Raw genomic sequence first — 22924 nt, forward strand, 5'->3', positions numbered from 1 at the left:
GCCACTGTAGCCATCTGTTGTAGACTTAAATAAATAGATCTGGGAATACGGTTTTCATGTCCCTATCCCCTATCCAAATCTCATTCCGAAAATCAGTTTTAACCCATCTCCAATTTTGAATGATACATTGGAGGTGAAAGAAGGCCACAGCCTTCTAATAGTTTTCCAAACGGAGCATCCAAAAACACCTGTTACTTCATCAGTGATCCAATAATTTTGAAGACCATATTTACGTGAGATGAATCTTCTCCATAATGCCAATTCTTTAATACAGAACAGTCAGAACCTCCAAAGCCACTATTTCAACAAACTAACATTCTGTACTTTCAACTTTTTATCCCCATACCCCCTTGTATTTTGTTGAGGGTCACCTCATCCCATTTGACTAGGTTGTACCCAAGCTTTTCTTTGTTCCCATGCCACAAGAAGACTCTCCTTAGTTTGTTGATTTTCTTTTGTATGTTTTCTGGGATTGGGAATAGACTCATCATGTAAGTTGGGGGGGCATCCATTACTGACTTTATGAAAGTTAATTTGTCTCCCATAGATAGGTATTGGCTCTTCCATCTTGTCAGCTTTCTCTCACTTCTTTCCAACACTTCACTCCATACTTCCACTTCTTTATTTTTTGCACCAAGAGTCATTCCAAGATATTTAGTTGGTAAGGAATCCATTTGGCATCCTAGGTTCTCAGCAAGTATCTGCATACCGGTAACTTGGTTAACAGGTACAAGCAACTCTTATGCCAGTTAACATGTAAACCTGAGATGCCCTAAAAAATGGTTAGGATGGCCCTCAAATGTCTGATTTGCATTACTTCTCTGCATATTACAGATGTGTGATTTCCATAGTATTTCCCCTTATAGCATTTGCAGGGAAGCGTGTTATCTACCCAATCTCACTTGCTCTTCTGATCATAGAATTGAGGTCTTCCATTGCTAAGATGAACAGGAAGGGTGATAATGGATCACCTTGCCTTAAACCCCTTTGTGATTGGAAGAAACCTTCTGGGCTACAGTTGATGATAAGAGAGAATTTCACGTAGATATACAAGTTTTGATCCAATTGTTCATTTGCTCCCAACAGCACATGTCTCTCAAAATTTTTAGAAGGAATGACCAGTTGACATGGTCATAGGCCTTTTCCTTATCAAGTTTACATAGGACTCCAACTAGCTTCTGCTTCACCCTACTGTCCACCAATTCATTGGCCAATAATGTTGCATCCATGATCTGTCTTCCTTTCAAGAATGTCATTTGGTGTTCATCTACCAATTCTCCCATGACAGTCTTCATTCTTTACGTAAGGAGCTTGGCTATGATTTTGTATACTCCACCAATCAGACTTATTGGTCTGAAGTCCTTCAATTCTTCAGCTGCATGTTTCTTGGGAATTAGTGTTATAAAAGTGGTTGAAAGATTTCTCAAACATTTCATTTTGATGGAAACATTTCAATCTATCAATGTTATTGTATATCTTCTGGGAGGTTGCCATTTTCTGGAAAAACCTAGTGTTATAATCCCCTTGTTTTAGCCAGAAAACACAAGACTTTTGTGTCCATCTAGATTCCTCATTTTTTGCCAAATCCTCCAACTCCACCAGGATTGCTGCCCTCACCAGTAGTTCATCCTCAGATAAAGTTCGAATGTTTGAGCTAGATCAGTATCAACTGATTCTTTGAGAAGACTATCTTTCTTGTCGCATAACTCCCCATACTGATTTGCTCCAATCTTTGAGTTTTTGCTTCAACATTTTTAGCTTCACACTAAGCTTGTAGTCAGGGCAGCCCTCCACTTCAAATTCGTTCCACCAACTGTGGACAAGCCCCTTTAAACCATCAACATTGAGCCATCAGTTCTTGTTAGAACAAAAATACTCAAGAAACTGATTTGAAAAAATAAAAATAGAGTGAACTTATGAAATTCCCTGTGTATATTAATCTGCAAAAAGTCTGAATTTATACAAAGAAAAAACATAAACGTTAAAACTAAAATAAGAACATGTGCCACTAACTACCATAAAAGGGGGCCACTAACAGCCATAATGGGACCACTAACTTCAAAAAGTTGAGCAACTAAAGTTGACTAAGTCTAGCTAGAAAATAGAAAGCACTAAATTGAAATAAGTAAAAAACAGTAAAAATAATAATAAGCTGAAAAAAATGCCAATTGTCTAACGCTCCTCCTTGTCTTTTTTGTGGCAAACACCAATTCTTTGCCTCAAATCTTCAAACCTTTCCTTTGGCAATGACTTGGTGAAAATGTTAGCTAGCTGGTTCTCAGATGAACAATGAACAAGCAACACTTCATTAGATTGTTGGACTTCTCTGATAAAATGAAACTTGATCGTGATATGTTTAGTTCGACCATGAAACACTGGATTTTTTGAGATTGAAACTACTGAACTGTTGTCACACATGATCTGGGTAGCTCCTGTTTGTTCATGGCCTAAGTCCTTCATCATCTTCCTTAGCCAGATAACTTGATTCACAGCAGATGCAGCAACTATGTACTCAGCTTCTGCTGTTGATTGAGCTGTAGTTTCTTGTTTTCTAGAGCTCCAACTAAAACAACTTGTCCCCAAACAGAAAAGATATCCAGATGTGCTTCTAGAATCATCAACTCCACCACCCCAATCACTATCAGAGTACCCGATCAGGTTCATAGTTACTATGGCAGATGTTGGGAAAAAAATTTCAAACTTGCTAGTTCCTTTAATATACCTTAACACTCTTTTAGCAGTTGTGAGGGTGTCTCTAGGCGAATGCATGAACCTAGAGAGCAAACTAACAACAAATAGAATGTCAGGCCTGCTTGCGGTTAGATATAGAAGACTGCCAATTAAGCTTCTATACATACTATCATCCACTTTTTCGAAATCCTCATCCTTGCCAAGCTTCACACCAGTAGATATTGGAGTACTCACAGGTTTGCAGTCTTGCATTTTGAACCTATTTAGAATATCTGAAATGTATTTCTGCTGGCATATGAAAATTCCATTACTGGACTGCAACACTTGCATGCCGAGAAAGTACTTCATGACTCTAAGATCAGTCATTTCAAAGATTTTCTCTATTTCATCCTTGAACCTTTGGATTAGTTCAATTTTGCTTCCTGTCACGAGCATGTCTTCCACATAAATTGAGACAATTAAGGACTCGCCTGCAGCATTGACTTTCACATACAAAGTATCTTCACTTTGAATTCTACTAAAGCCAAGTTGGATGAGATGGTTGACCATCCTCTCATACCATGCCCTTGGGGCTTGTTTTAGGCCATAAGGCCTTTGTTAAGAGATAAACTTGATCCTCTATTCCAGGAGTTGAGAAGCCATCAGGTTGCTCTACATAGATCTCTTCAGCAAGCAAACCATTCAAGAAAGCCGATTTGACATCAAGTTGATGAATCTGCCAGGAACTATGAGATGCAAATGCAAGAATAAGCTTGATTGTGTCATACCTTGCTATAGGAGCAAATGTTTCCTGGTAATCCACACCATATTGTTGTGCGTATCCCTTCACCACAAATCTAGCCTTATATTTGCAAATTGTTCCATCAGGATTGAGTTTTGTCTTGAAAATCCATTTTACACCAATTACCTTGCGATTTATAGGTCTGTCAACAAGCTGCCAGGTTCCATTCTTCTCAATCATGTCTAGTTCTTCTTGCGTAGCTCTTCTCCATGCCTGAGAGTCTTGTGCTTCAACATAGCTTGTTGGTTCAGAGCTAACCAAGTTACACCGCTGATAGACATCTTTTAAGGATCGAGTTCCCCTTACTGGTACATCATCCACTAGTTCATCTTCTGAAAGTTGAGGCTGCTCTATTGAAAATGAATCAGAATAAGACGTCTTCTGATTTTTCCAATCCCAACCAGCTGCTTCATCAAACTTCACTTCTCGGCTGAGAATTAGTTTGTCTGATTTCAAACAGAAAATCCTGTAACCTTTAGATGAACTATAGCCCATAAATATGCCTTTATGAGCCTTGTTATCCAGCTTACTCCTTTTTGTTTTTGGAACTTGATAATAAAATATACACCCAAAGATTCTGAGATGGTGTATTGATGGTTTGTTCCCACACCAAGCTTCATATGGAGTCATGTCCTACAAGGCCTTAATAGGCAATTTGTTCAGCAAATATACAGAGGTATTGACTGCCTCAGCCCAAAACTGATTTGGGATCTTTTTTTTGAGCAAAAGACATCTGGCCATCTCCATTACAGTCCTGTTCTTCCTTTCAGACACGCCATTTTGTTGTGGAGTGTATGGTAATGTCAACTGGCGTTCAATACCTGTGCTATCACAAAATTCCACAAATTGAGAAGAAGTGTATTCTCCTCCATTGTCAGACCTTAAAGCCTTAATACTAAGATTACATTGATTTTCTACTAAAGCTTTAAATTGTTTAAAAACATCAAAGACTTCACTCTTCACTCTTATGAAATAAACCCAGCACATTCTGGTGTAGTCATCAATAAAGAGGAGAAAGTATCTGTTACCACTCAGCGAATCTGTTTTCATTGGGCCGCAAACATCCGTATGAATGAGCTGAAAAGTATCTGTTACCACTCAGCGAATCTGTTTTTATTGGGCCGCAAACATCCATATGAATGAGCTGAAGTTTCTGGTTAACTCTTCGTACTTGATCTGCTTGAAATGGCAATTTTGTTTGCTTTCCCTGTTGGCAAGTTTCACAAACTTGAGCATTAGAAAGAAATTCAGGCATATTTTCCACTAGCTCCTTTTTTTTAATCTCGGCGATGCTTCTCAGATTGAAGTGACCAAACCTTTTGTGCCATAGGTTTGTACATGTTTGTGAAGTAATAGTGTAAGCCTGCTCAGTTATTTTCTCCCAATCAACTGAAAACATTCTGTTGCTCATCTTGACATAAAATAACTCTACTTCAGAAGGGTCAGAAACAACACATTCACGATTTTTAAAATGCAGAGAATAATTATTTTCAAGCATTTGTCCAACACTCAACAAATTTTGACTCATATCAGGTGTGTACAAAACATCAGTAATAGTTTTGATACCTGATATTGTTGAGATAGACACTGTACCTCTGCCTTTGACTTCTACTGCCTCACCGTTTTCCACTTTTACTTTAGATTTGTAAGTATCATCTAGGAATTTGAACATTTCAACATTATTGCACAAGTGATGTATGCAACCATTATCAAGAAGCCATGAATCAGAGGATTCACTGATTGAAAAGTATGAAACTGCAAATAGTTGCTCTTCATGTGCATCGTCAACTTTTGCTGCTTGTGCTTGCAAAGCCCTAGAGGCCTTTGCTCTTGATTTGCAAACCTTGGATACGTGTCCCGTCTGCTTACAGTTGCCACATATAGCATCAACTCTCCACCAACAATACTTCTCCAGATCTGTATTTCTTTTACAATGTTTGCAAGGAGGGAACTTCTGCTTCACATCTCCACTATTGTTTCCTCCATCATGCTTGCCCTTATTCTTTTGGTGGAATTGTTGCTTTCCTTTTTGCTTTTGTACAGAGAAAGCTCCTTCAATGAACTTTTCCCGTCTCATAGTCCTCCTTTGCTCTTGTGCTTGAAGAGCACTCATTAGTTCACCTAATGAAAGTTTGGTCAGGTCCTTGGATTCTTCAAGAGAGGAAATCTTAGATTCAAATCTCTCAGGAAGAGTCACAAGAACTTTCTCCACAATTCGTTTATCTGTAAATTCTTCACCAAGAAGTCTAATGTTATTAATAATTAAGGAGATTCAATCAACATACTTACTGATAGTTTCATCAACCTGCATATTCAAGAACTCAAACTCTCTTTTCAGGTTCAACACTTGCATTTGACGTGTTCTATCACTGCCTTGATATTCTTCTTTCAACCTATCCCAAGCCTCTTTCGCAGTTTTGCAAGTCATGATTTTGTAAAGCACAGTATCTGCCACAACATTCTGCATAAGCGACTTGGCTTTAGATTTCTTTGCCTTCTCTTCATTGTTGGATTTGATATGAGCCAAGGTAGGATTTGCTGGTAGAGCAGCAAGTGGTTTATCTTCCGTCACAGTTTCCCTAAGTTCATAGGCTTCCAAAAAAGCTTGCATCTTCATAGACCAGATTTGGTAATTTTCACCAGTGAAAGTGAATGGTGGATTTAAAGGTAGGTTGTTGGATGCCATTTGTGTTGTAGGTTAAAACTTTTTTTTTGTCCTGTAAGATCATCTAGAGGCTCTAATACCACTATTAGAACAAAAATACTCAAGAAACTGATTTGAAAAAGTAAAAATAGAGTGAACTTATGAAATTCCTTGTGTATATTAATATGCAGAAAGTCTAAATTTATACAAAGAAAAAACATAAACATTAAAACTAAAATAAGAACATGTGCCACTAACTACCATAAAAGGGGGCCACTAACAGCCATTATGGGACCACTAACTTCAGAAAGTTGAGCAACTAAAGTTGACTAAGTCTAGCTAGAAATAGGAAGCACTAAATTAAAATAAGTAAAAAACAGTAAAAATAATAATAAGCTGAAAAAATGCCAATTGTCTAACAGTTCTCAAACTTGAAATATGACTTCCTGTGGTCCCAGTCTTCAGATTGCAACATGATAGGGCAGTGGTCAGAAGTCACTCTGGGAATGATCAATTGTCTGATATTCCTGAAAGCTTCTTCCTATTTCGTTGAGTACATAAACCTGTATAGTCTGGAAGCACTGTGGAGATTAGCACCCCTTAAAATTATGGGCGGGTTGAGCGGGTTAGCTATGTTTGAGTTCATTTTTGACACTCCTAAAGACAATCAAGAAAGATGCATAAGTGGATATATAACCTACAGAAAGTAAGCTAATCCAACCAATTTTGCTTGTACAATGAAAAAGGTCACTGATTTATCTCTCCGGCGAGTTAAATTGGCCAAAGTTGTGCGTTCATGAACATGCTAAAGTTTCAATCAATTCCTGACAATATCCACACCGAGAAATTAACATAAATCCAGTAGTCCAAAGTCCAAACAAGATGTTCAAATAAGAACATGTCTTTTCTTCACCAGATCGATACTAACTTACCTACTCTTGCTTGTACCACATCTAAGAGGACGAGGCTTGATTCCCCGACCCATTACTCATTCTTCATAACTCAGAAATCATTGTATGTGTTTCGGGTTTCTCTATCGATTTTAGGCAAAGTACCCAAAATCATTGACCATATTTGGTATGGATTCCACACTTACACCCACGTCGTGTCAACATGAATGTGACATTGAAAGTGAAGAGTCCGAACAACTTAGCCAATATCACAATCACCCAAGTCATTGTCAGTCTATTTTATCATGAAAAGCACAATGGCCCTACCCCTCTAAAACATACTTCTATTGAAGCACCCTGCTTGCACCTTCATAAAAATCTCTTCTAAAACAACCATAACATAATTTCCTATTTCCTTCCTTTGTTTCTTTCCTTGTTTTTCCCTTTTGTTTTCGTCAGGTGCAAATATTTTTTTGGAGCCTTATATTTATAGTTGGGGTTGGTGTGGCAGTGGAACTGCACCTATATGCAAATTAATACACCTCAGTAGTGCAATTTATGTCATTGCTGAAGTGATCACATCAACTACATACTTTAGGCATTGGAAAATCAGAGCAAAACATTCAAATTTGATAGGCAATGTACATTTCACAAGGAGATGAAGGAACATATAATTTATAAGTAATACTTTTGCTTTCCTCGGGTCATTTTATCTCTTCGTTCCTTCATTCTTTTTTATGTAGAAATTGCTCCTGGGGTTAACCCCAAAAATTAGTTTAGGAAGGAGAATGCCTAAGTTCATATAAAAATATTGTAACTCATTCCCTTAATCCATATGGAACATGACACTCCCCTATGCCAGAACTGTAACTGGAGTATGGATAACAGAACATGGGCCCAACATTGAAACACACCAATAAGTTAACGATTTTTGCTCTGATACCAATTGAAAAAATGAATTGGAGTCTAACTAGGGATGACAATGGGGCGGTGTGGGGCAGGTTTAGTCAAACCGACAAAATTCTCAACCTGCCTTGCCCCGCATACCCCTTTTTTTTTCTATTGTTAACCTGCTCCGCCCCGCATAAACCCACCCCACTTATGTTTTTACTGCATTATGCATAGAGTAAGTAACTGTCGGTAAATTCACTGTTGCAGCTTTTCTTCTTCTTTATGTTATGTATGTATACAAATAAAATTCATAAGCTTTGTATCTCAAAATAAAGACAATTCTGATTTTTGCTCCAGCACTTTCATTTCATATGACTTTTTGTTTGGTCTTCTACAAATGATTTGAAATAGAGTTGTCGCCTAGAAAAAGATCATATTGCTACATTTTATTTACTTTTTTTTTAATCTCGCATGTGATATAAAAAAAAAACAAGTACTCTTGAACATTAACCATATGTTATACTCAACAGTATTTTAAGGCAAACACATGTAAAAGAGAAGAACCAATTCTATTACTGATGATGATTCCTTGTCCTTTTAAGTCAAAACAATGTAAAAAGGAAGAAGCGTTTCTATTGTCACTGGAAAAAAAACTCAAATAAATTTACCTTGATATTTTGACGATGATTCCTCATTTCCTTGTTCCACTTTATTTTTCCTCCGCCCTCGGTTGCCCATTGGTTTTCACCCGTGTGCACAATTTTAAAAAACTAAGGTTCCACCCCATACCGTCCTGCATTGCCCCGCACCCACATTGTCCCATTGCTATCCCTAGGTCTAACTCATCTCCTAAAGTTAGCTCATTTGGGGGGGGGGGGGGGGGGGGGGATTGTCAAAGTCTATACAAGGAAATCACAACATTTAGCTCATGAGGAGAGGTTAACTAGGGATGGCAATTGGGGGGGGGGATGGGTGTGCAAAATTTTTAATCCGCCCCGCCTAACTTTTATTTTTATCAACCCGCCCGGCCCGCATACTTTTTTAATATTTTCTTTTTCTAGTTAAGTTTGACACTAAAAATAAAATTTATAACAATAAATTTATGTTATCATTAAGTTGTATGAATTTAATCGGATTGTGACTTAAAATTTTGTTTTTAGAGGTCAATTGAAAAACATGTAAGAATTGAATTTTTTTTATTAAATCATTTTCATTTGTTATCTTAAATAGTTTAGTAGCTTTAAAGTAATTATCTTAATAAATAATGATATATCACTCTTATAACATGTAAAAATTAAGTTAAATTTAAACCCACATAAAAGCACACATACCCCCGCCCCGCCTCACCTCAAATCCCACCCACCTCACATAGCCTTAAACCCTCCCTACCTTGCATCCGCCCGCCCCATTGCCATCCCTAAGGATTACCCATTGCCATCCCTAAGGGTTGTCAAACTATCATTGTTTTGAAGGTGTTAACCGTGGAGGTTAGAGGACTCTTTTTGGGCTTGACGTTAGGTCTTTGAGATGGTGTATTACTGAATTAATCAATACTCAACCTGGTGGTATTGGTCAGAGGCCTGATATGTTATTTAGGGTATTATTTGAAAGTAAGTTGGCCTAATTTGTGTGGTATTGCACTTGTGTTAGTATACCATTTTGGGTTTTGATATGTTCTTACATGCATGGTTTCCAATGAAGGCAATTTGTATTGTAGAAAATTGCATGTTGTGTTAGCAGCTCAATCTGTATTCATATTATTATTGATGCTGTTTCAGTGAGCTAACTGAATAACATATTCTTTGTGTATAGGTATATCGAACACCGCTGGTACTTTGGCTGCGATAATTGGAACTGTTGGTGCTGGATTCTTTGTTGAACTGGTGGGATCTTTCAAGGGATTTTTGGTGCTTACATCAGTCTTGTACTTTTCTGCTGCTGTCTTCTGGAATGTATTTTCCACCGGGGAGAGAGTAAAGTTTGATGATTCCACTTTAGATTAATTTTTTGATGGTTTGTTTTCCTGTTTACTTCATCAGTCCAAAAGGATGGATAGGTGTATTATAGCCTTAAAAGTTTCTTTCTCAAAAGAGAAATGCAAGGACCGTAGTCCTTGTTCTCCATTATAACGATGTAAATATAGTCAAGTTCTATGAGATATCTGACGATAGTGTTGTTTTTAATTTTACAAGTTGGGAATTCACCACTAAACTTGCCTGGAAATGTAAATTAGTACCCCTGTGATGATTTGATGTGGCGAAAAAAGTTCAATCAATCCTATAATTGCATGTGGAAGTGAAAATAGAGTTGAAGAGTCCAAATGACATTTTCTAATTGGATGTTATAGATCAATCTTATTACATCAAAAATATTTTTAGATTGTTGAAGAATTGAATTTGTTATTGGAAGTGGTGTAACCTATCCTAGCATAGCTTTACAAAATGTTTACAGGATACTTTTGGAGCAACCTCTATAGGGAACTCAAAAAACATTAGTCCACCCCTCCTTATTTCACCCACACGAAGAAACAAGAATGGGATTTGAAAGTCTACATGAAATATCAAAAGCTTTGTTTGTAAAGCTTTGGTCGAACTTAAGAACCAAGTAATTTTTGTGGGAGAATCTATTTTTAAGCAACAAATACCTAAAGTAGCATCATGCAGTAGCAGCAACATATATCCTGAAGAAGATGGTAAAATGCAGGGAGAAAATTGAAAGAGACGTGGTATAGCTAGCCAAAAAGGATAACTCATACTTGTTGTGGCTAGACAATTGGATAGAAGTGAAAGCTCTGGGTTCTGGTTAATATCATTCCCATATGTTTTGATTATGACAAGACAATTGTACTAGTTAAGGAAACAGTTGAAGAAGGGTAGTGGCATATATTGACTCAGAGAAGAATTCTTCCTCAGTAATTAGCAAAATATATTCTAGGAAAGGTTAGCCCACGTAAAAAGGAGGATGAACAGACAATACTAGAGACAGGAACCAAGGAAAGATTTCATAGTGGGATCTGTATCAATTGATGAGACAAAAACGAGAGAGCAATAAGGTGCACAAGCTAATGTGGATCAAAGGTATTCTAATCAAAATCTCTTTTTTTTTCACGTGGAGATAATGAAAACCCGAACTACCTCTAGGTGACATTGTAAACAAGTGTGCAATACAATTTCCATCAAGATGTGATTGTTGTGAGGATCCTAAAGTAGAATGTAACTTCTCAAAAGTGTGTAAAGTTAGTAGGAAGTTGGGATGCGAAGATACAGTTGAAATATGTAAAAATATTCTAAGGCAAGGGTCTAGAAACGGGTTCACAGTCGGTGGAACGATCTACGGTCAGTGGAGTCATCCTTGGACCTGGACCCTATGAAAATATTCTAAGACATGGTATGAGTTCCCGGATGGTGGAAGGTCCACGGTCAGTGAAACCATCCTTGAACCTGATTTATGTGAAAAATATTCTAAGGAGGGGTCTACGGATGAGTTCACGGACATTGGGAGATACCACAGTCATTCAAGTCATCCTGGACCTGAGCCTTGTGAAAAATATTCTAAGGCAAGAGTCTACGGACGGTAAAACGATTAATGGTCCGTGGAAGGCATTTCTTATAGGGTATTTCAACAATTTTAAGTTAGGGCTATTTGGGTCTTTTCCCATTATTTTGTGCCTTACACGATGTCATTTTTACCTATTCTAAATAATATAAATGATTTTTGAAGGCCCCAATACACTTATTCCCTCTCATTCGCTCAAAAATATCCCAAAAGATCTCCAATATTCTTCTCCAAGTTCTCTTTGAAGGCTATCCCAAAAGATCTCCAATATTCTTCTCCAAGTTCTCTTTGAAGGCTTCAAGAGATTCATGGGATCTTCAAGCTCCAAGTCTGCTAATTCAATTCTAAAGCTAGATTTGTTTTCAAGGTCTATGAGAACTTCACAATGAATCTCTTTCATCTATTAGATTCCAAAAAAAACTCAAATTCTCCTTTGAATTCTACCCAATTTTCTAGGGTTTTCATGTGATTCTCCATGGGTCCAATTTATTTTGATTCAATTATTATTACTTGATCTTATTATACATGATTTAATTAAATTACATGTTTTCAACTGATTTCATATGAACTCATGCATTATTACTTTTATGATGACCATGAACATATAATTATGATTTTGGATTTATGCTTGTTTCATGAAATTAATTATTTATGAGTGAAGGATGTTTTTAAGATAACGTGGTAATGATTTCTGTAAGGTTTTCTCACATTTGAACGAAATCATGGTTTAGACTTTTACGAAGGTAAGTGTAGTTTGAAAGGAACTACTCTAATATGACTTATGATTGGATTGGTAGTCTTTAAGTTGTAACATGTTCAAGTATTTCGATACGAATATAATGATATCTTTCAATTGGGATTTACTTAGCACCAAGAAGACTTTGGAATGAAGGTTTTACCATTGGACGAGGTTTGGTCTTTAGCGGCAATTCCATTGTCCCAAACTACGTGCTCCAGTAGGATTGTCTTAAATGATCTTAATGTGAGGTTACATTAGATTCCATGTTATAACTCACATGATCTTATTGTGAGTTGATAGTAAACATCCCACAAATAAATTATGTTTTCTTCAAAAGTCTTTTCAAAGATTTTCTATGACTTTCAATATGCATTGACCTTGTTCATGATTTATGATTTCTCTTTAAAGGTTTTTTACTACGTTTTGTTTGGTCATCCATATTATGTTTAAGTTCATCATATTGTAATGCTTGTGTTTTTATGCACTTTCCTGTACTCACTACATTCAAAGTACTAATGCATATTATGCCTATATTATTTCATGATATAGGGTCTGACACTCCTCGTCCCTGACTTGGCTAGATCAGGATTACTCCACTACAAATTTGATTAGTCAATCCTCATGATTCGAGGGAAAGGCTATGGAAAGTTTTATTGCTTGACGTCTTTATAGTTTTCAATTTGTTCGTGACATAGGGGTTTGTCCTAGTCATATGATAGTAGAAGACTTATGTCAGACTTAGTATTATTCTACACATTCTTTTATTTACTCTGTTGGTATCTTTTATGTTATCGTATGAGTTGAGACTTATATTGTTGATATTTCTCATTTGTTTTATTTCAATACATCAAGTTTTGTTAACTGACTTGTTTAGAATTTCTCGGGGTCATTCTCCATGTCATTTAGGGTGTACTTTGGATGTTACAAACTTAGTATTCATAATATGAGGTTTATAAAGGTTTAGGATGTCTAACAAGCCGCGTCGAGTAGAGTCTTTTTCATGAGTGTGAAATGTGTTACATTTATAAATAGAAGGGTACATGTGTTTAGGAAACTTCACTTCTTTAATTACTCTTAAGTCATACCACAAAGTTTAACTCTATAAAGGTATTTCTTCTAACTCTAGTTTGATGCTTTTCAGGACAAGCCTCCTCAAAGAACTAACACAATAAGGAATACGGTAACAATGTAAAACTCGAGGTTCCTTAAGTGGTGGTCAATCCCTTGGTCGAACAAGTGTCACATGGTAAGTTTTGAGTCATTTTTGAAGTGTTGGCTCAATCTATAACCGCTTAAGCTTATAAAAAGGTTATTTCTCGCTTGAACCCGAATGTGGGCATGGCATCAACAAGGGTATAGGATTTCACGATGAATCCCTAGAGTTTCATGGGTCAAAAGTTGAGGAAAAGCCTCAAGATTTCATTAAGGAAATCCACAAGATCGTAGAGATTATGGTATTTACACCGAAGGAAAATGAGTACTTGGACGCTATGAACTTAAGAGTGTTTCTCAAGTATGGTTCAATCAATAGAAAGAAGATAAGGTAATTGATGTAGGTAATATTGATTGGGAAAAGTTCAGAGGGGATTTTCTTGATAGTTTCTTTCCCCCCGAGACTTGATTTCGTCAATCTTCAACAACGGAACATGAGTGTGAACGAGTATGCATTGAAGTTCACTCAATTGTCAATGTATGCTCCTACTATATTTGTTGAATCTTGGGCAAGGATGAGTAAGTTTGTATTGGGTGTGTCCGAGATGGTGGTCAAAGAATGTCGAACCACCTTGTTTATCAAGGAGATGGATATCTCTCATTTAATGATACGTTCCCAATAAATCAAAGATGAAAAGCTAAAGTAGAAGGATAGAGAGTGAAAGAGGGAAAGGATGGGTGTTTGTGACTTCTCTCATTCTAGGTCCGATGGACATGGATGTTTTTAGTTCCGACAAAAGTTCTCTAGTCAAAATTCCTCAAACTTTTTGTCTCAAAAATTTAACAAAGATAGGGTGCCAAACCCTAAGACTAAAGGAGGTTGTGGCAGAGGATCTTCTCTTCTTGCTTTCCAAAAGAGCGACAAGAGTCACCTGAGGAAATGCTTAGCCGGAATGGATATTTCTTTGGTGGAGTTTATGTACAGCAACAATTACTACTCTACTATATAGATGGAGCTCGTTCGAGAACTTATATGGTAGGTTTTCTCGTTCTTCAGTTGGTTGGTGTGAATCATCATAGCCTAGTCTGTGTGGTACTAATTTACTTCATGAGGCTTTAGATCATGTGTATGTGATTCAGGATACGCCCAAGACAGCTCAGAGTAGGCACTAGAGTTATGTCGACCGTAAGCGTCAACATTGTGGTTTGGAGTTGATGACAGGGTATTCCTTACTGTGTCATCCATGAAGGTAATGATGAGGTTTGGAAGACAGGGCAAGCTTAACCTAGGTATATTGGGCCTTTTGATATCATTTATACAGTCGGTGATGTCTATGAAACCTCTAAAATGACTTAGGTGAAACTAGAGACTAACATGGTTATCATGAGGGTCTAAGGTCCTAAAATGGTTTATAATGTGGTTGTGAGGTAGTGTCTAAAGGTTTAGGTGAATTGGAAGTCAAATGTCAAGGGACGTCTATGACGTTTGACGACTAGTCACCTATGTGCCTCATGTGTCTATATATGCTTATATGTATCTCTCATAATCTTATGAGGTCCCTATATGAGTTATAATTGTGTTTATAGTCAGTGTGTCAAGTTTCATGAAGTTTGGAGGTCAAACATCCAAGAACGTCCATGACGTTCGAAAGGTTTGCCTTGAAACGACCTTGTGTGTCTTGGCATGTTTCGTCAAGTTTTATGTGTTAGTTTTGGATGAAATTGATACGGGAGGTCCTAAAATTGTATATGATCATATTCAGGTTAAAAACATCTGGGAAAAAAGTCCCCAAGGACCAACCAAGGATCCTTGAGGAAAGGCTCATCTTTGAGCGAAAGGTTATCAAGACCAGCCCCAATCGACTAAGGCAATCGACAACATGTAGGCTGGTTAACGCCTCGTCGCTGGAAGGCGTGGGTCAAGACATAGCCTAGGGAGCTTAATCTCCCAATGTCCAGTCTCAGTCCCAAACCACGGACCAGTAGGACGGTCTGTTGGTTGGGAAACGGACCGTCAATGGCCAGGCATGGTTTGTGTCTCCAATTCTCCTGCTTCACTGTTAAGTGAAGGAGTGAAATCGGTAAATTCACCCCATGTCCAAATAATAGTTTGGGAGGTTACTTAGGGGTATTTTAAGTGGTTATATAAGTCCTAAAACCTAGATGAATTCATTCTTTCAAATCAAAATCCAAATTCTCTAAGAAATTCTCTAGAACTCCATTGGAGCCAAAACTCAAGGAAGAACTTGGATTGAAGATTTGATTGGTGATTCTTCATCAATTCAGTGGATTAACATCAGTGAGGTATTGGATTCTTCATCCCTGAAACTCTATTCATCAAGGAGTCAACTTCGAAGTGATTTTCTGAAGTTCTCTAAGATTAACTTGTCCAATTTTATGATCTAGCCATGGGTTATTGCATAAAAATTTTTGATTCATTGATTATTGGTTGAATTGATGTTAATTAGGTGATTCTAACCTAAAATATTCTTGAGCCCATGCAAAACATAATTTCTTCAAATTGTCTATATTTAGGATGTTATGATCTTGTCTCAATGTTTATGAATTCTAGTGTAGTAATCTATGAGCTATTGAATGATGTAAGAATTGAATTGAATTGATGCATAGGATTTCTTAGATTGATAAATCTATACTGAATTAACTTATATTCATTGAGTATTTTTATTTATGTATTGAACTGATGATCATGGCCATGGGTAAGAGCCTATTGGTATTGTATTGGATGATCTAGCTATGGATTGAAGTGGTGAGAATGGATTGGTGGTACACTTCCCTAATTCTCTTTATTTTAAGTAATGTATGTCTTGAATTTTGTTGTGATTGTAATGTTCCACTTATGATGGTAGTGTTATGTGTTATAATTGTGAATGATGTGGCCTTGTCAGCGTTACCTTATGTATTATGATGATCATGACCTTGTTGGAACTACTTGATATATATTATGATGATTGGTATAGTTGAATTATGTGAAGTATAAGCATATTTATCTACTTGTGATTAAGATGAATGTATGTGTTTTTCTATTGATGTTTTTAGGAGATCATGTTAGACTATGACTATGTCCTTATGTGTGTGTGTAGTCTTAGAGTTGATGCAAGATTCTTCCTACTTGACTATATGAGTCTATGATGGTTATATTTATGATGTTATAGTAGTGTATACGGTGACCTAAAGATGATGAAGGTTATGCCTATGTGCTTCTAGAATGATATGTTATATGTGGTAAAGTGAAGTATGTGTGTGTCTTGTTTGATAGACTTGTGTCTCTTGCTTGATACCTATGGAATATATATATGAGATGTCTCGACTTAGGATGATAAAACACCTTAATATTTTGTGTATGAATTATATGTTGCCTTGAACATAGTGAGAAGGTCAAATTATGTGGAGCCCTCAACCTAGTTGAGATGTTATGATAACCTTGAAGTCAAAAGTCGTAATGGTATCCTTCTTGTCTGAATGATGGAATTAAGGTTAGTTGAGTGGAACGGCATGAAATCATCCTTAGGAAAGTCATTAAGTTATCCTCATCTCCATTGAAAGGCAGCCCTAGAGGACTTTTTTGGTAGGGTAAATGTGATTGGGTTATGAACTAGATATAGAACCCCTTCATGTGATCCTTTATGTGAATTACTCTATGAGAACAAAGGATAGCACCGAGTGAGTATGGTATGGGAAGTAGCTCTATTTTTAATATGATAATAGAGGACAAAGAAAACCATCATATTACTTAATCATGTGCCTACATGGAATGTGTCCAAGTTCTAGCATTGGCAAGTAGAACACCTTCCATCAAAGTAGGTTACAACTCCGAATTCCATGCTGAGCTACCATGGAATATGCCAGTTATTGCCTATTCTCATCATATGGGATACCTACCAGTATTTGAGAAGTCTATGAAGTTTAGATGATGGTATGATACGCTACCTTGACATTGCACCCTTATGTTTTAAAGATGTTAGTTAGTGAGTCCCTAGGTCTTGTCCAAGACCATTACTTGAATATCCTTATGTGATAAATGTATCTTAATGAACTAAGGAAGTAATGACTTATGTTAGAAAGCTTGTGAATGAATGAATACCTAATCTAGAGTAACACTAAGAATTTCCTAGTTGAAAGTTGGTTGATAAGTTTAGGCATGATCTGAACTTAGGAAGTCATAAGGATTATTTAGATAAACTTGAAGAGGGTGTATGAGTGTTCTCTTCTAGAATTACTTAAGTAAGTCTTTTGACAACCTTAGTGAGGAGAATGTCATATTATGTGTTAAGTGTTTTGGTGTGTTGTAAGCATATATATCTCATTATAGGTATCCCAAGGATCATTTAGGTGTGCTTAGAGAGGGTGTATGGGCAGTCTTTCTTTGTCTTACTTAAGTGAGTCTTAGAATAGACTTTAGTGAAAATGTTGCATGCAAAGTTAGTACATTGTAATGTTGGAATTTGTTCACTGTGAAGCTTAAAGTAGTTCACTGTAATATTGGCTTAGCTTACTGTAATATCTCTTAAAATGGGATAAAATTTTTATGTGATTTTTTATGTGTGTTAAATGTTGTTCTTATGCTGTACTATGATGTTTGAATCAAAAAGAGCATATTTTTATTAAATGTTTGTTATCATGACTTTTATGCATTTAAGTCATACTTAGTACATGTGTTTGTACTAATTCTATATCTTTATCTATCTCTAAAGTGATTCATAGGTGAAGATGCTATTGGAAGCGAAGCTTGGATTATAGTATCGTTCAAGCAAGTTTGAAGTATGTACTCATTTGACTCGAGGGCATAGATGTCTTTAGAGTTCTTTTATTAATGCATTGTAATAGACTTGATAGTACTATATTTCTATTGTATGGGCCATGTCCCAAGTATTCGTGAGTCTAAGATTTGATGAAATGAGACTTAGTATTTCCTTTGGTTTTATGAAAAATATTTTGAAAGACTATTCGAGTGTTTGTGAAAAGTTTTAATTCCGCACTATTTTTCATATATGTATATGTGATGAATGATGTGAAAGGGTTTGTACAAGACTTCCGAGAGGTCAAGTACGCCGGTTGCACTCCGAGAGTGCCATATCTTTAAGGGTATGCTCTCGGGATGTGACAATGTCGCTTTTGAGTTGGCTCTACCTCTTGCATTTTGAATTTTTCACCTGGTTTTTTATGTTTCGATGTTGCACTGTTATGTTTTTTTTATAAGTTTCATTTGCTTTGGTATGACTCAGTTGAGTTAGATGTCAATTTTACCTTTGTGGAGGAACCAATTCCTATTCTAGCCAAATATGTATAATGATTGTGCTTGAGAGTCATTCCTTTGGTTAAGGTCCATTGGAAGCATCATCCGATTAAGTAGGCTACTTGGGCGACCAAGCATGAGACGCATCATTAGTTTCCCGACTTGTCAGAGACTCAAGCTAATTCCTAATTCTTACTTTTGTGGATGAAAATCGTTTTTAGCAGTGTATGTTGTTAATAACCCTTCATGTTATTTCACTATAAATGCATTTTTTTAATCATTTAGAGAAATTCTATAGCGACCCCAAGTCATTTATGACTTGTTGGGACTGATAGTTTGGTTACCTAGTCCTTCATTTGTCTTTTTTTTTTTGTGAAAGAGTCCTTCTTTTTATCATTTAGAGCAATTGTGTAGCGATCTGAGTCATTTATGACTTGTTGGGACTGATAGGTCAGTCACCTAGTCCTTCATTTGTTTTTTTTTTTGTGAAAGTTTCTTTGTTTTCAAGCTCCTAAAATTTGAATAGTTGACTTCAGTGAAATAGAAAAACAATATCTGAATATGATTTTGATAATGATGTTAGCTCTGAAATGTGGAGTTTGGTCTAGAATGCCATTTTGCGCGAATCCCTGAGCGTTTGGTCAATTTTGAGCCCCCTAGTAGAATTTTGATTTTAAAATGGAGCTTAGATATAAGACCTTCTTTTGTCAATTATATCAAAGAACAGATATATAATTGAAAATATATAGAAGATAAAATTCATTAAAGAATAAGAATTTACAATCTTTCAAGTTCTTAACATATGTGACAATACTAGATTTCCAACATTTAGATATCAGAAAATAATCATTCAAAATCTTAATGAGGTAATAAATTATCGCGCGAAGTGTGTATAAGTTATCTAGTTGAATATATGAGACTTACCTTCGCCGAATAAATCAATACCTACCTTGTATAAATGAGATCAGTCTTCCTTCAGGCTATAAATCTTCAAAGAAAAATAAAACCTAGTGACGTGTTTTTTTATCGTAAGGAAAGAGGTTCATGTCATTGTTTAGGCTTCAACAATGAGTTTAAAGAGATGAATTTTAAGTCAGGTAAAATTTGTGGATTGAGTATTACTCGAGTATTATAAAAATTGTATTCAAATTTTAATGTAACATGATGTGGCAATTAAAAGAAGATGTGACAACTCCAATTATTTAGAGAAAAGAAGAGGAATAAGAAGAAGAAAAGGATAGTTAATTCTAGCAAACTAACATATACAAGGGTATTAATATGCAAGAAGTTAGACAACGAGAAAACATGTGAGACAAACTTCAAATAGATGATACATCTAAACAATTTGACAAAGTTTATGGGCATATATGATCCTTTTTTTTAATGAATGAAATGTAATGGATATATGTGGCATATTAAACTTTTTTTATATATACATTAAAGTATATTGCAAATTATCGTTGTATACATTTATTTAACGTGTTGATTATTTGATGTATACTTTTTTTATTTCATTCAAAATTATTGTATATATTGATTATGACATGATAAATGCAGTACGTATATATTACTTATATTTTATTTGTATACATTTTTAGTATACATAAACAATTTGTGTAGCTATCTATAGATATACTACATTCCGTCAAAATATGATGCATATAATCAAGTTTGCATACATACGATCAAATTAGTGTAAATAATACCTATTGCATATATATTCAATTTGGACGGGGACAACAATTGAAACTAACTTTAAACAATATATTAGACATTTAGGTAAAGTTCAGGGACATATATGATCCTTTTGTAAAAAATAAAATAAATAAAAGAGCATTTAAACCTCAAAAGGAAAACTATGTACAAGTAGCTATCCCTTATTTGCATACCCCTTATTTTAACTACTAATTTGCATTTACTCTCGACACTATCAAAATATATGTATGTTCCAATGATATCAAAGAGGAAAATACTTCAGTGAAAAAATCTCTCAATTACTCCTTGCTACCATTAGAGTGTGTGTGTGCGTGTATATATATAATGGGGTAGTCACGTAAATAGTTTAGGTTGTGGATCCAATTAGGGTGAATATATTCGATTCGGTCCAATTTGGATAAATATTTTGCATAATGCGCCTAATTTGTGAAGTTTTCCCCTTTTTAAGGAAAATTAACTAGCTATACATCCTTTTTACCTTATTTTTTATTATTACCTACCATTTAAAGAAATACAAAAATCCCTCGTTTTTACAATTTTCTGGATATATCACTATATACTATCACCCGCCACGATTTTTTTCCTATTTTATTCACACCTAAAACCACTCAATGGTATCACCAATTATCTCCATCACTCTATTTTCAATTTCATTTTTTTCTCTCTTTCCGATTTATCGATTGCAAGTTATTGAGAGGTAGTTCTTCATCTCTCATTTTTTTCTCTCCATTTCATCAGGTATCGATTTATTTTTATTCTCTTAGCTTTTTCATCTATAAATTTAGTTGAAGAAGGATGCATTTCAACTTCAAAATTGATTGTGGAAAAAATTTTCAAAAATGGGGGAAAGTCAAGTTGATGGTGTTTCTGGTAAGAGCTATGGGTCGAGATTCATGGGTGATGTCATTGTTGAAAGTTAAAAAAAGCTACGCGAGTTGATACAAATCAAAAGAGAAAGTGTAGAAGGATATCTTCATCATTTTATTTTTTTTTTGCTTTCAGTAGATCAAATTGTTGATTTTTTTTTCAATTTTTGGTTCATCTTTTTGTAACACAATGGGTTTAGTTTTTTAATATATCTAGTTGTTTTTGTTTCTTAAATTAATATGTAATTCATTCGTTTCAATATTATTATATATTACAGTTTTATCAAGAGTTGTTGCAGGATCCCATAAGGGCTTCGGGTCGAGATCCGTGGTAACGCCATTGTTGAAAGTGAAAAAACAAATTACAAGAGTTGATATAGAGCAAATAAGAAAGTGTGGAAGGATTTCATCATTTTTTTTTCTTTTTGCTTTTAGCAGATCAAATTGTTGTATTTTTATTTGACTTTTTGTTGCTTTCATCAGATCTTTTAGTATATTTAGTTGATTTTGATTCTTAAATTAATGAATCATTCGTTCGTTTCACCTTTATGATACATAACAATTTTATCTTGTACAATATATCGTTTTTGAATATTAGTTTTGATACATAATATAAACTAGTGTGTATCATGTTCATAGTTATGTATTGGATACACAACTATTATAATTTTTTTTATCTTTTACTACCAGATTCATATACCAACATTACTCAACTAGAAGGCTATGTATATGTAGACGCTATCAAAATATTGTTGTTCATACATAAACACTAATGTTTTATAACAAAATCAGTTTGTATCATATTATGACACATAAGTATTTGATGTTGTAATGTATCACATGTTGTTAAGTATCGCAACACTATTTTATAACAACATCAATGTGTATCATATTCATAATTTTTTTTAATATGATACATAACTATGTAAAATTGTAGAGGCTTTTTGTAATCTATAACGATTTTGGAAAGATTTCAGAGAGAAAATTTTGAAATTTGAATTATTTGGAGTTGTTATTTGGGAGAGATTAGATCAGTTTGATTTGCATAATTTAGGGAACTGACAATAAATATTATATTTGATTTCCTTTATAATCTCAATAAACTAATTGAATAATGTATCAAATGTGTTGTATCCGAATGATAACAATGTTAAGAGATTTTTGTAAATTAAAAAAATAGAAATATAATGTAATTTGCTACATACATTATGAGATTCCTAAGATTACTTTTTAATGAATGAAACACACTCTCTCTCTCTCTCTCTGTGTCTATATATATATATATATATATACACACACACACACATTAAACTATATTACAAATTATCATTGAATACATTTATTTAATGAAAATTTGACGTATATATATATATATATATATATATATATATATATATATATATATATATATATATATATATGCACACACACACATTAAACTATATTACAAATTATCATTGTATACATTTATTTAACGTGTTGAAAATTTAATGTATACTTTTTTTATTTCATTCAAATTTATTGTATAGATTGATTGTGACATGATAAATGTCATATGTATATACTACATACATTTTGTACATAATATTATTAGTATACATAAATATATTGTGCAATTAATGATAGATATATTACTTCTTTCAGTAAATTTTGATACATATAATCAATTTTGCATATACAACCAAATATGTATACATAATACTCATTACATACTAGGGCGAATCCACCTGTACCTTTCGGGTGCT

At 35.0% G+C, this 22924-nt stretch overlaps 1 protein-coding gene across 2 annotated transcripts in view; it reads left to right on the forward strand.

Annotated features, from left to right (window-relative positions):
* LOC101266556 (probable anion transporter 4, chloroplastic) overlaps positions 1-10108 on the forward strand; it is a 31761-nt gene extending 21653 nt beyond the window's left edge. For both annotated transcript variants that reach the window (XM_004246914.5, XM_010327894.4), the window contains exon 8: positions 9710-10108. In XM_004246914.5, the coding sequence (XP_004246962.1) occupies positions 9710-9900 (191 nt within the window). In that variant the 3' untranslated portion in view covers positions 9901-10108. The remainder of the gene's footprint in view (positions 1-9709) is intronic.
* The last annotated feature ends 12816 nt before the right edge of the window (positions 10109-22924 follow it).

Source organism: Solanum lycopersicum, chromosome 9, assembly GCF_036512215.1.
Source record: "Solanum lycopersicum chromosome 9, SLM_r2.1".
Lineage (NCBI taxonomy): Eukaryota > Viridiplantae > Streptophyta > Magnoliopsida > Solanales > Solanaceae > Solanum > Solanum lycopersicum.